This window comes from Ixodes scapularis, unplaced genomic scaffold, assembly GCF_016920785.2.
Source record: "Ixodes scapularis isolate PalLabHiFi unplaced genomic scaffold, ASM1692078v2 PGA_scaffold3__209_contigs__length_174095766, whole genome shotgun sequence".
NCBI classification, from domain to species: domain Eukaryota; kingdom Metazoa; phylum Arthropoda; class Arachnida; order Ixodida; family Ixodidae; genus Ixodes; species Ixodes scapularis.
The window spans coordinates 12,578,397-12,593,351 of NW_024609868.1; the positions used below are offsets into that span (position 1 = coordinate 12,578,397).

Genomic DNA, 14,955 nt, shown 5'->3' on the forward strand with positions numbered 1-14,955 from the left:
CAAAGTAGTTCCTAGAATAAAGTCATACTACCCCTAACCAGGTTGAAAAACATGGCTATCTTCCAGTACCTTCCATACTCTCGATCTCGTCTCGGACAGAGCGCACAGGTGGTCGAATTCCTCCTCACCAACCTCTCCGGTCGGATGACCTCCCCGTTCACCAATCAGCGTCAAGCACCTCACTCCTCCTCTCCCGCCCGTCAACCATTCAGTGTCGAGCATCGCGGTCACGCTTTTATCCATGCTTCACGAAATGCCGATCACCTAGTCAAAGACATTTTCGCAATAAAATATATACGGGCTTTTGAAAATTACAATTTTTACAATCACTCAATTGTTCTTACATGACATTTACAAAGCTTGGGAGGTTCGCTACATTCTAAAAAAATCCCGTGCGTCTACTTTCCCGCACAACACCTGGAGAGCCAATCACCGCAACTTACGGAGGCAGCTCAGCGAAAGACAATGCCGAAACATATGCTTATACAAAAAAAAAAAAAAAACGCACTCCGTGTTGTGACATTAAGCAATGCAAGCGGGACATTTTGCATTGTTTCGGCATTGTCATTCGCTGAGCTGCTTGCGAAAGTTGCGGTGATTGGCTCTCCGAGTGTTATGCGTCGAAGTAGACGCACAGACGTTTTTTAGAGTGTATGGCCGTAGCCACTTACGGCTAAGTAAGCGCAGGGCCTGGTATACCCTGTTCTCGCGTCCTGCTTCGTGATTTGTTCTTCGGTGTTATTATCAGTTGATGTCACAATATCATTAGTCCAGAGCGATAACAAGGTGCTTAAGATTCGCCACTTGCTGGGGGTCGCAATATCATTGGTGCAGAGCGATAACAAAAAGGTTAAGATTCGCCACTCACTGGGGTTTGTGCCAAAATGATGTAATAAACTATTTTCACCAATGCAAAATTCACTCAAAATATTAGTATGTTAGAGTAGTATTCTCTTGTAACAAATATACCCACACCAATTTATAGGGTATGTTTTTGGCAGCGACTATACAAACACACAATCAATACGATAGGCTCGTGTAAGAATTGCTTTGACTTGCAGATTATTTTTGGACATAATTAATTTACGCTAAATTTGCATACATAGAATCGGCTTTTGACAGTGATTATTTTTATAGCACTTTGGTTATTCGCTTTGATTCGGGAAGCGGTGAAAGATTTACCTATATGCTTTGTTTTCCGGCACATTTTGCATGAAGCAAGTCGACAACTCAGTCGTTGGTACGATCCCCCCGACGAACCTTGCGAAAGCCAAGCGTTGTTTATTTTTTAAAGAAAATGAACTTCGAGGAACGAATACGAATTCTCTGAAAACAACACAACTAGTGACTTGAAATTTTTCATTACAAAACAACGACACTTAGGTATTGAATTTTTTACCTCAAATACATTATTGTTGACTGTAATTAGCCTGTATTTTGTATTGATTTTGAACAGCGCGACTGTACTACGTTTCAACTTACCTCCAGAAGCAGCCGACTCTACGATGTAATAATATTAATGAAGCAGCATCAAAAGCGCAAGTGATTAGGACTTCCTTGTTTATTTTTGTTGTCTTGTTTAGAACACGTAGAGGAAAACGACGAGCACCAGCAGCTCGTAGCATTGGCTGAGTCTGGACTTAGGATCAAGCGAAGTATATACAGGGACGAAGATAGAAAGATTGGCCGACGCAAGGATGTTCGTGTCGTTCAGTCTCTCTCTATCTCTCTACGTCCGTGTTTTGGCGCGTTGTTTCAAGATTCATACCTACCAACTCGTCGACTTATCCAGCCTGTCCCGGGCCTGTTTTTTGCAGCCTGCGAAACCCCCCAAATCGGCAAGAAAAAGATTCCTAATTTTAAATTTGATTTGTCGGTATGTTCACGCTGCTCTTAGCCGTTAATATATACGAAAGGTGCCGGAGCCAAAGCCACACTTCATTTTCTATCTAAAAAAACAAAATTGGGGATGCTTTGGCCACATGTACAATTTTTTTTTGTAAGGTGCAGTAAGTATATTTAACCCGGCAAGGCTGAAGAAAGTTATGAATACACTTGCTTACAGCCATTGACTGTTTAAGAAAGGCAGGAAAGGCAAGTCTCAACCCTGTCCTTCAGTGGGTCCGGTGCTGGGGTAAAGCCGACAAGGTTTGACCAGAGCGTTCGAGCGGTCCCTGTCCGAGGTTACGAACGGGCGACGCACATTCCGAAGTGCGGGGGACGCGTCCCGCTCTCGTCCCCACTCCCATTAACATGTCGCCGACGACCAGGCGCGGGGAGAAACACAACAGATAACGAACCCACGGGGTACCCACTCCTTGGAATCCTCCGCGCCTGCTCGTGTCATCCCCAACATGTATATTTTCGCTTCTTCGTATTGTCCGCGCCTGCTCATGTGCTCAGTAAACCTCGCACCTACCCCTTAACTCTGCACATTCCAAGCGAGTAAAGAGAGGCATTGTGAGGTCATGCCTTAAGAACTCTATTACCAATTCATGCTTACATTCAGCGAAGGCGGGCTCAGACGGGCAAGTATCAAGGCTAAGGTCCGCTAGGTGTCCTCTTCCCGTATTGACGTCGGTAACAAAGCTTATCCTCGGAGAAATAAAGCTAGGTAGCGGCGCATAAATAGCCAGACAGGAAAACTATATTGGTGGTCGTGCCATATGCGCACAATCTATCCCATGATATAAAGAAGATAGCAAACAGAGCAAACGTGAATGTAGTCCTTCAGCAGCACACAAATTTCCCAGCCTCTGGAAAAACGTAATCACCTGTTCAATCAGCACAGTCTGCTGCACAAAGACGCACAGATCCAACTTCGTCACATCGCGATCAAAACGACCACCAGAGATATTTTATGGTCCATTGTCGCAGGTTCGGGTGGAAAAGATCCCATAAACAAACGAACTTGAAATTTGAATTATACCGCTATCCAGGTGCTAGGGCCACACCTTGGCGATGGACGTCCTGAGAGGCGGTAGGAATTGAGAGCGAGTCGTGCCTGGCTCTACGAACACTATTTAATAACAAAAAAATTCAGAAGTAAAGAGAGGATACATAGGGAGGACACATAGACGAAAAGAAAAATAAATTAGAACGTATGTTACGAGCGTTCCGCTCTTGCTAACCGCGACACGAAAAAAATGATAGAGGTTAACAAAACTCTGTAACGCGAAATTAGAGCGCAGCTCTCGAGGAGGAGCCGGGGAAGGTACGGAGGAGAAGGTATTCCCCTCCTCCTCTTTCGTATCCTCTTCTCCTCCCGTACTCTTCCCCTCCTCCTCAGCTCCTCGTCCCACCCTCCCTTCCTCATCCTTCTCCTCTCCTCTCGTCCTCCTTTCCACATTATCCTCCTGTCCCCCTCCTCCTCCTTGCATCCTTCTCCTCTCTCCTCAATCTCCTTTTCTCTCCACCTCCTCCGTACACCCGTGAGCGATATAAGGTGAACAGCACACTCCTTGTTTTTGACGCTCCTGCAAGTTTCGGAACAAGCTCTGTTCCAGAAGAGGGCTAGAACACAAAGTTTAGACCCCAAGCCACGTAATATTTTAGACGTTGAGAGTTAATATAGCTTTAGAGAGCCGTAAAACATGCTAGGAACCAGGTAAGGTGTTCACCGTCATATTGCTGGCGGGTGTACATTCCCCTCCTTCTGCTGCGTACCCTCCCCTCCTCCTCTTCCATACCCTTCCCTCCTTCCTCAGCTGCTCCGCTAAAATTAGCTGAAGAATTGATGCCAAGTGGCCTAAGCAGCAGTTCCATTCCCCGCTCAATTGAGCGGGAAATCGAATTGTAGTTGAGGTAACGTGACGTCAATTTTCTCGCTAAATCTAGCAGAGATATCGAATTTGTTCATAGGTGACGTGACACAAAGTCATATGACGGCATTTTCCCCGCTAAATTTAGCGGGGACTACTTCCATAAGTCCGTGCACGCAACACGGCGCGCGTTGCACTTTGGGTACTAGTTGGCCAGGGAGGAGTGTTGCATGGTTTCGGTTTCGATCGACACCTCGACAAGAGATAATACACGTAGCGTGGACTATAAACGGCCGTTATCTCATATTTTCTGGTCCCGAGTGCGTCATTTGTTTTCTCTAAACCAACCTAAATGGCCAGACCTCGAAGCTTTAGCACAAGCCCGAGACGTATAGCTTGTTTTAACGCATATACTTGTTGTATTTTTGTGCTTGAGCCTTGCTGTTATCGTTTCGAGGTACGTGGACGAGCCAGTGCTGGGAATCTCGACGCTGCGAAGCCAGAGGATCTTGCTTGTGTACGAATCAACATGCTGCAGCAAGCAATAAGTATGCATACATCGATGTGATGTTATAGGTTCAGGTCAAACCGCCGAAGGAGGAATTCAGTCACACCGTGAGGTTTGATCAAGATATATATATATATTTAAACAAAAAATTAACAAAAAAATGAGAAACGTTCTAGCTATACACAAATATACAGGTCAGAAATTGTCTCACTTTCAGTCCGTCCTTCAGTGGCTGAATGTCTTGGTGCTGTCTTGTTTCCAGCAGCGCTTGGTTGTTGGTGAGTGATGTTCCTTGATGATGGTCTGGGATGCTCTGCTCCGGGACACCGCCGAAGTCGTTCCCAGTGATGTTTCTTGGGTGTTCCTTGAGGCTGGTCTGGGATGTTCTGCTCCGGGACACCGCCGAAGTCGATAATCTTTCCCACCAGCGGCTACTTCGGATCGTTGCCGAATGCCTCGTTCATGTCGGATGTTGCCGCTTTGGTTGCACACCGCCAAGCTGATGTTTCACCCGACAGTAGCACCCTCGGGACGTTGCCGGGTGTGCTTCCACCTGGTCGGGTTACCGCCGAACAAGAACCCCTCTTCTTCCTCTTTTTCGCTCCCTTCTCTTCCGGCCTGCTCCCTCGACGTTTTCCTCTTCTACTCCATTTTTTTCTGTTGTAGCACGACATTTACCCCCTCCTCCAGAATTTAGTCGTACTAAATTTCTACACCACGTTGATGCATCATCCCCCTTTTCTTTTGTTTACGTCCCTGTGTTGATTCACCAGTTTGCGCATCACTTTCACACCCTGAACGTTTTATATCTGGTCCGCACCCAGTTCACAATTTCAGGTACACCAGCACATCAGCTGCATTTCACTGCCGCCGCTAAAGCACTTCTATCGGTTACTGTATCACGGTATACTTCCATCATGCGTATAAGTATTATCATATCTACAAAAAATTTTTTCCTCCCTACCCCTTTTTGTCGATCAAACTCTGCTCAAGTAGTCCGCCCCGATATTGTCTTTGCCTTTTATATACTTTATCCTAAATGTAAACTCTTGCAGAGATAAACTCCACCTCATTACCTTCGCGTTGTTGAGCTTCGTCTTATTCAAATATTCTAGCGGTTGATGGTCCGTCTCAACTGCGAATTCCTTTCCGTACAGGTATATAGCGTATTTACCAATTGCCCACACGAGTGCGAGGCATTCACGTTCTATAGCCGCGAAGTTCTTTTCGCTCGCGCTAAGTTTTCTACTGCCATATAACACTGGGTGCAGCATGCCCTCGTGCTCTTGCAACAACACTGCTCCCAAAGCTTCGTCTGATGCATCCGTACGCAGGACAAATTGCTTAGACACATCGGGCGCTAACAAAATGGGTGGTTCTGCCAGCCTTCTTTTAAGCTCTTTGAAGCTTGTGTCATGTTCAGAGCACCATTCTACTGTGTTACTTTGTCCCTTCCTTGTGAGGTTAGTAAGTGGGGCTGCTATCTCTGCATAACGGGGTATAAACTCTCTATAATACCCTGTAAGAATTAGAAAGGCTCACACCTGTTTTTTTGTCTTTGGCGCCGATGCTTGTTGAATCTTTTCTATTATTTCCCTCTTCGGTGCGATTTGGCCCATACCAAGCTTGTGACCTAAAAATGTTATCGCGTCAAACCCAACCTCACATTTGTTTGGCTTAACCGTGAGATGATTCCTCTTGAGACATTCAAAAATTTGCCGTAATATTTGGCAGTGGTCTTCCCACGAGTCAGTGGCCACCAAAATGTCGTCAATGTAATGATGTACATTGGGCACCCCCTCCAGGATGGACCTCATCAACTTGGTAAACACTGCAGCAGCCGTCTTCAGTCCGAAAGGCATAAACCGGAATTGGTAAAGGCCCGTTCTTGTAGAGAAGGCAGTCTTTTCTTTGGCTGATTCTTCCATCGGTATCTGCCAATACCCCTTTGCTAGATCCAATTTAGAAAAATATTTTTTTTTTTGCCCGACTCTTGCAAACACTACGTCCGACCTTGGTATAGGTTCAGCGTCAGCTACTAAGACTGCGTTCAATCGCCGAAAGTCCACACAAAGCCTATTAGAGCCATCAGGCTTTTTTACCATTATTATGGGTGCGTTGTAGGCGGACGTGGATCGTTCGATGATGCCTAATCTTAGAATCTCTTCCACTTCTTCTTCCACCTCGTCCTGGATGGCAAAAGGCAACGGATACTACCTTACAAACACCGGCTCTTCTGTCATCAATCGAAGTTTGCATTGCAATGCATTTGTTCTGCCCGGTACGTCAAAGAATATATCTTCAAACTCCCCGATCGCGTCAGCAAGATCTTCCTTTTGCTTTTGGCTTAATTTAGGATTGATGACCACATCCTGCGCACCCTGTTGCCTTTTTAGACTGGGCGTCGTGATCTCCCCTAAGTCTTCAACCTCATCCTGGACCACCATCACCCCACAACTTTCATTCTTAGTTTCGCGACCTACATATTTTTGTAACATGTTTATGTGAAACGTTTTTCTTTTGTCGCCAACCAGCAGTTCGTAGTTTAAATCGCCTTTTCGCCTCGCAACTTCGTACGGTCCCTTCCACTGCATGGTTAGTTTGTTGTGGTCACTGGGTAGCAGTATGAGCACTCTGTCGCCTGGCTCGAACCTTCGAGCCTGGCTCTTCCGGTCGTAGAACCTTTTCTGTTTTGTTTGCGCCTCTGCCATGATCTCATGCGCCACTTCACATATTTTCTTCAGTTTGTCCTTGAGTTCGATCACGTATCCGTATGATGTTTTTAACTCCTGGTTTAAGCTTTTATTGGACCACAGCTCCTTAAGGATGGTCAAAGGACCTCTCACATTTCGCCCGTACAACATCTCAAATGGTGCGAATCCTAGCGACGCTTGTGGTACTCCTCTATAGGCAAAGAGGAGTGCCGGGATATACCTATCCCAGTCCGTGGGTCGTTCTTGGCTCATTCGCTTCATCATTTGCTTGATGGTACCAATAAATCTCTCTACGAGCCCATTACACATTGGGTGATAGGCGTAGTTAACAACTGCCGAAAGGATAATAGCCGTCCTATCTATTTCATAAGATTGGAAGTGAAGTTCGTACCTCGATCACTCAGAATCTCCTTAGGTACTCCGTACCGGGAGAACATCTCGACTAGGGCTTCTACCACCTGCGGGGTATCAATGGTTTTCAATGCCACAGCGTCCGGGTACATCGTGGCTACATCAGCCATTGTCAAGATATATCGGTTTCCCTTGCTGGGCTTCGGGGTTATTGGTCCAATGATATCTATCGCTACCCGATGGAAGGGTTCTTCAATTATGGGCATACTAATCATTGGGGCTTTTTTCACGGTGCCTTTTGGTATAGTGCGTTGGCACACATCACAAGACCGTATGTAACGTTTCACGTCGCCTTGCATACCAGGCCAAAAGAATTCTTCCGCTACCCTAGCGACCGTGCTCTTTACCCCCTGATGGCCCGAAATTATTCCATCGTGAGCCAATTCCATTACAGTCTTTCTAAATACCGTTGGTACAATGAGTTGGTGTCTCACGTTCCCGTCGCTGAATTCGACTCGGCGGAACAACAAATCATCCTTCACGACGTATTCCGCTGTTACGTCACATCTCCATTTCCGCACTCGTTTATTCAGACTTCTAAAACAGCTCTGCAGAGTCTCATCCGACTTTTGCTGCCCCGTTAATTGAAGAGCTGTGACTTCTAGCAGCTCTATAACCGGCGCCTTGGGCTGGGGCAATTGTTTCTCTTCACTTTTGTCCGTTCTTTTTGCTCCTGCTGCAAATGACACCTCGTGATGAATCTGCTCTGCATTCAACGCCTCCTTTTCCCCGATTTCTTGCAGTAGTCGGTCGTTCTCAGCGTGTGATGTAACGCCGTTCAATGAATTAGACGGCGTTTCGCCAAACACTTCATCTCCCTGGTGACGCATTTTCTTCGTACTTGTGCCCCACCCTGAATCCGGGCAGTCCACTTTTCTAGCCCCTGGGATGTTACCCAGTATGAGGTCATACAGCGGTTCTTCTACGCATTTGGCACGTACTTCCCCCGTGTAATAAGGTGTATCTATGTTGATTATCGCTTCAGGCAAATCCCTCATGGTGCCGTCAACCAGGATAACCCCAGTGGACGTCCCTGTGAACTCCTCACTTCGTACCAGCCTTTTTCTTACTAGTACTGTGTTGGTTCCACTATCCCTCAGCACTGATATCTTAATATCATGTAACCTCTCTTCGACCACCGGCATCATTATGTCGATATTGTGTACTAAGTCAGCATCAGTAACCTGTTCAAATCTTGTATTTGTTATCGCTCCCTGCTGTTCTTTGTTGCCCCTCTTTAATGCCTTCTGTCTTTTATCCAGGACACTCGCTGCTTTGTTCTGTGAGTGATTGGCGCACTGCCCAGCTTTGTGTCCCATTTTGCCGCACTCCCAGCATCGTACTCCTGCCTGATTTTGTCTATATCCGCTTCTGCAGTCAGTTGCCTTATGCCCAACCTTAGTGCACAGAAAGCATCTAGGCGATGGTCTTCGGGTTCCTCCCGTTTGTCCAGTACCCTTACTGTTCTCGCCGTCTGGTCTCACTGTTGTACAACCCCCATCTTTCATAGCACCCAGACTGCATTTTCCCTGGGCTTCCGGGTACTGGTCAGCTAGCTCTGCCATTTCTTGCGCTGCGTTCACGTTACGTTCTTTTAGAAAAATGGCCAGCTTAGGGTGACAGCAACTAAGGAACTGTTCGGCAATCACCCTGTCCCTCACTGCCTCGAACGTCTTCTCTGTCTGCGCCATTTCGAGCCACCTATTAAAATAATTACTCAATCCGGTACAGAATTGTCGTCCAGTTTCTGCCTCCTCCGGCTTGCTTCGTCTGAACTTTTCTCTAAAACCGTCTGCAGTTAGTCTGAATCGTTGGAGCAAGGTGATCTTAACCTTCTCATAGTCTAGGGAGTCAGCTGCAGTCATCCTCCCGAATGCGGTTAAAGCTTCACCCACCAGGCAAAGACTAAGGGACGTCGCCCATTCCTCCTTCGCTCATCCTTGTCCTACCGCAATCCTCTCAAATCTATGCAGGTAGGCATCTAAGTCATCGCGTTTCTCGTCAAAGGGCGGCATCAATTTCTTCAAGCACGCTCGTCCTCTTGACTGACCTTCGCTCCCTCCGTCTGTTATCGCTCCACCGGCGCGTTCTGTTTCCGCGAGCTTGATCTTAAGCTCTATCATAGCGATATCATGTGCCGCTTTCAGTCTGGCGTCCTCCCTCTCCCTCTCAGCCTTCTGCTGTTCCCTCTCATGTTCGAGTTTGGAATCTTTTCTAGCGTGCACTCTCTCCTCTCTCTCACGATTTCTTTCCTCCTCCAGAAGATGCAACGCTTCCTCTTTTGTTAGTCCGAAGGAGCTTCCCAAAGCCATAATCTTTTCAAAATCCATTTCAAACTTGTTGGGAACTGTTCACCGGTACAACTGGTTTTCCTCACTCTGCGGTTTGTATCCTGGCAGGCTCGCCAAATTGTGATGTTATAGGTTCAGGTCAAACCGCCGAAGGAGGAATTCAGTCACACCGTGAGGTTTGATCAAGATATATATATATATATTAAAAAAAATTAACAAAAAAATAAGAAACGTTCTAGCTATACACAAATATACAGGTCAGAAATTGTCTCCCTTTCAGTCCGTCCTTGTGTGGCTGAAGGTCTTGGTGCTGTCTTGTTTTCAGGAGCGCTTGGTTGTTGGTGAGTGATGTTCCTTGATGATGGTCTGGGATGCTCTGCTCCGGGACACCGCCGAAGTCGTTCCCAGTGATGTTTCTTGGGTGTTCCTTGAGGCTGGTCTGGGATGTTCTGCTCCGGGACACCGCCGAAGTCGATAATCTTTCTCACCAGCGGCTACTTCGGATCGCTGCCGAATGCTTCGTTCATGTCGGATGTTGCCGCTTTGGTTGCACACCGCCAAGCTGATGTTTCACCCGACAGTAGCACCCTCGGGACGTTGCCGGGCGTGCTTCCACCTGGTCGGGTTACCGACGAACAAGAACCCCTCTTCTTCCTCTTTTTCGCTCCCTTCTCCTCCGGCCTGCTCCCTCGACGTTTTCCTCTTCTACTCCATTTTTTTCTGTTGTAGCACGACAATCGAGCTCGCGCCTTTACATTAGTGCTGTTGATCAGGAGGTATGTTTGTTTCGTGCGTCCATGGATGAAATATAACTTTTTGCAATTACTGTTTTTTTTTAATACGCCTGAGTACGCGAGCTAAAACTCGGAGTCGCCATTGGAAAGCTGCATTGGAACACACTTCTCGTGTCTTATCTGCACTGCTCCGCAGCACTGCACGAAGCGAAGTCCCCACCCGCTTGCATTCCACTAATATTCAACATCGCTTATGCGCATAAAGTTATCCTGCAGTCATATAGGCACATTCGCACATACAAACAGTTTTAAGAAAGCAAAAGTCGAGCACTTGTGTGAAAAATGTCGCACCGTTCTCAGGAAGTGCGCCGGACGGGCATGAACCCCTGTGTTGTGCGCCAAGCGAACGAAATTATTCAATGCACAATTGACGGTTGCTAATGGCCATAATATTTCTAATGGGTTTGCTTTCTTCCTGACTGAGTATGCCGAGATAATTTCAGACACACCGTTCAGGCACAGATCTTAGCGTCAGTAAAAGTTCGTCCAAAAAGGCTTAGCGAGGAGTAGGGGACGCTTGTTAGGGCCTCCGTTGTAGCTAGCCGATCTCACCGTTTGCGATAACTTAATCTTCTATCGGGAAAAAAATTGAGAGTGAGATATGTGATGACGCGTGGAAGACATCACAGTAATTTTTATGGAGTAGTGAGGTCGAATTTATTGCGTTTTCTTAGAAGTTCATGCGTCAACGCTAAGCTCAACTTCAAGACTCCTTTGAGGATGCGGCTTGCTTTTCGCCCAATGAAGTAACAAGAAGCGGACGTTTGGCAAACAAAATACGTGTAGGACTCAAGATGACCAAATTTCAGTTGTAGTTCACTGGTACTAGACGGGATTACTATCATTGAGCTCAAAGATGCACTCGTGGGGTGAGGTCACTAAGCCACGTCTTACTACTTTTGCATACGCACGCAAAATATCCTGTGTTTCGGGAACCAAGGAAAGTGACCCAGTCTTCGTTTTGTATCGCTCGAGAATGAATGTATTGTACATTCGTAAAAAGTCAGGTAATCGAAAACATAAGCGGCGCGTTGGGTCGCGGCGTGATAGCATGAGATGAAGCTGCTCAATCGAAACCAAAACCGAGTGGCCAACTAGTTCCCAGAGTGCGCTGCGTGGTATTTCGCCGCGATGGGGCACGTCGGTTTTGGAAGAAGACTATTGGTGTTGAAGTCAAACGACATCAGTTTTCCCGCTAAACTTAGTGCGGTTACGCCGACGCCGACGGCAACGTCGAGGCCACTCAACCCGGAAAAGGGCGCCTAAGAGCTGCGCTTTAAAGCACAAAAGCTACGATAGCGTAACGGAAGGAACAGAAGCCAAATCACAAGCACCATACAGTTCGGAGGAGGAGGGGAGTCTAGTCAGGGTCCCAAGAATTCGGTGGTGGTCTGGTCCCTTGCGCCGCCAGCTTGGGTGTTTACAGTGCTGAACAGCGCTCACTAACAAGCACACGCACATAGTCGAAGACTTGCTCGGAGCCCACCAACCATACCGACGAAGCCTTGCTCGGGGTTCGCCCACCGACATCGCCGCAGCCTTACCCGGTGTTCCATCATCCAGACCACCGAAGCTTTGCTTCGCGTTCTACCAAACACCTCCTCCATTGAAGCCTAGCTCCGCGTTTCGCCAAAAGCCACACCGCGCGCCGCTTCCTCCATCTTTTTTTTTTTCGTTTTCTTCCTTTCCTTCGAGCTTGTGTTTTCGGCGCTCACGCATCTTACTCAAAATGAAAACCAACAACAACAAAAAGGACAAAAATTGTTGAATTCTTTGTCTGCATCAAACATTCTTGATGGCCCATCAGACCTTCTTGATGGCCCGTCAGGCCTTCCTGATGGCCCATCACAACTTATTGACAGGCTATTACACCTTCTTGACAGCCTATCACACCTTCCTGATGGACCCTCACATCTTTTTGATAATTCAACTAACCTTTTTGATGGACCATCAGAGTTCATTGGTGGTGTCTGATCTTCAAGCATTTTCTGCTGGTGTCTCATGGACCATTAAAAGCTTCTGTTTGTAGCTCACGACCGTCGAAACGCTTTTCGTGGTGTTTAACGGACCATTGAAACGTTTTGATGTTGACCGTGTGAGACCAGCAGGATGTCTCGATAGACCATCAGAACGTCAAAAAAGGCTGATGGTGCTTCTCATGTCATCTTTCGATGGTGGAGAGATCCTGAATATCTTCGGGAGGTTCCAGCAGTGGCCGAGAGGAGGCGCAAAGGATTTCACGTCGTCGCGCTTGCGTGAATTACAATCGGTGTAGAAAGCTGACAATCCGCAATAATCCGCCTTCACAATTGTTCTAGGATACTCCAAAGTTCACAGACACCTCCTTATAGACTCAGGTATGTTTTCGCCAGCCTAGTTTTTTTCTTTTAAATCGTGTTATAGTCCATTGGTGAAACAATTTGTTGATCCGCTGTGTATGTTAAGTTGATCATGCTTACGATCTAAGCGGAAGATAATGTGTCGAGAAACGCAGTTTGCTTGCTAGGCGGACGTGCACTGTGAACTAATTTTTTTGCAAGAAAATGTTCACAAATCGGCCAATTTGGTATTACTAAGCTTACTGAATTCGAGCCGATCAGGTTTGCATATTACACGCTGTCGCACAACGACGTCATGCCCAGCATGGACGATGTGGAAAGTGGTTAGAAAGCCACGCAGCGGACACCGATGAAGTTGCACGTTTTGGAGTCTCAAAAGCAGCGAGGATATTTAGAACTTTTTCCGTTTTGGTTTTGGACTTTAGTAATTTAACGTTCAATCATTTCTAAATAAAAATAATTCATGCGTTATCCAAAATACAAACTTTTGCTTTCAGGTTTTCAAGGAAGTTTGTGAAATACCCTAACGCTACTGGTGTTCCTTATTTAAAATAGTAATAAGCGCAAAATAAAGTTTACATTTGTCTGTAATGCAATCCTTGTCTCCTCCCAGTGCATATCTCTGATTAGAAATTTATACCAACCATTAGACCAGCAGACCGTCAAACCATTACGCCGCCAGATGTTCCAAATTACGACAGATCATCAGACCATCAAACCATCAAACCATTACTGTCCCGAAATACGACAGGCCATCAGGCCATCGAACTATCACACCATCAAGCCAGCATTTCATTTAATTTCATTTATTTTTGCTCAAAGACATTCTTTCGGACGTATTACACGAGCGAGGATTTGAAGCAAAAAATCATACAAAAGCACAATGCATACAAAACTTTGGGTTAAAAAACGATCATACAAGAAATAACAAGATCAGAGGGGCCCTTGATTGACTCAAGTCATTTATACAATGCCAAGCACATTCAAACCGATAACAAATTATCATCTTGAAAACTAATTCATCAATAAATCGTCACATTTCTTTGTAAACAACAACTCGCCACGTTCAGTTGCCAAAGAGTCTGGGAGCCCGTTCCAATCTGAAATACACAAAACTAACGGAGATGAGAAGAATAGATTGGGGAACAATCACACCATCAAACCATCACGCCATCGAAACATCAGACCATCACTGTCCCAAAATACGACTCCGTCAGACCATCATTCCCTCATCCTAATGGCAGTCGTGGCGAGGCCGAAACAATAGCAGGTTGCCTCTAAACAAAATGGAAAAAAGCGAATTGGAAAGAAGTGGAAAAAAAAGTTTTAAGTTTTTAGTTGCTGTGCAATAGTCACGTACCAGTCCAATCTCCTTAATACACTACAAAATATATCTTAAAAATGTTGAATTTTCTTAAAAAAAATTAAATCCTATAATGTGAATGGATAAATCGATTTAAAATCGAAAGGTAGCGAGCTGAAAATGTTTGCCCCCTTCTCGGACAAACTTGATTCACATTACCCGATGGTCCTACCCATAAAACTGTATGTACTAAAAAAAAAAGAAAAACAATAGCGGAATACAATAAATGTAAGTATATTTTTTGAAGTAAACATTTGACAGAGATCTGTCCGGTTGGGAGTAATTAATATTAAAAAATTCGAACACCAACCAAGCCCTTCTGTAGGGACCCAACCAAGCCCTTCTGTAGGGATATTTTTTATTTTCTTTTATTTTTAATATTAAGTATATTTTTGTTTTATGTGTCCGTCAAAAGTTGCCTCTTAGGAGTGCAGTATTTAGAAATTTTAATTTTCAACGACCTTATACCGCTTGTTGAAAAACCCTGGTGGGATAACAACTTTAAAAATTCTCAGAGTAGGAAGAAAGCATTTGAACAGACTAAAAAGGAACTCCACATTATTCCTAATGAGTACGAGTTCCATGATTCACTAATATTTTACATAGAAGCCAAACACTACACAAGATCATAACGCGATGCGATATTGTTAGAGTACATTTTAATATTCCCTTTTTTTATTTAGTAAAAATATTCCCTCTTTTCTAAGCGATATTGTACGTTCTGTTAGAGTTCCGGTGAAGCGCCGAAGTATGTAGCGCTTATCGACAACTCGT

At 45.6% G+C, this 14,955-nt stretch overlaps 1 protein-coding gene across 1 annotated transcript; it reads right to left on the minus strand.

Annotated features, from left to right (window-relative positions):
• Window positions 1-6,482: 6,482 nt before the first annotated feature.
• LOC120841257 lies at window positions 6,483-9,085 on the minus strand. The gene is made up of 2 exons (XM_040212113.1): window positions 7,375-9,085; window positions 6,483-7,315 (listed from the first exon to the last, which is right to left on the minus strand). Exons 1-2 carry the CDS (start codon window positions 9,083-9,085, stop codon window positions 6,483-6,485), a joined length of 2,544 nt encoding a protein of 847 aa, XP_040068047.1.
• Window positions 9,086-14,955: the final 5,870 nt, after the last annotated feature.

Bases quoted from the DNA above. Each gene is read 5' to 3' on its own strand.
- LOC120841257 (XM_040212113.1), bottom strand. From the start codon at position 9,085: ATGGCGCAGACAGAGAAGACGTTCGAGGCAGTGAGGGACAGGGTGATT. The intron at 7,316-7,374 runs GTACGAACTTCA...TCCTTTCGGCAG, and splicing joins GGAGATTCTGAGTGATCGAG to TTGTTAACTACGCCTATCAC.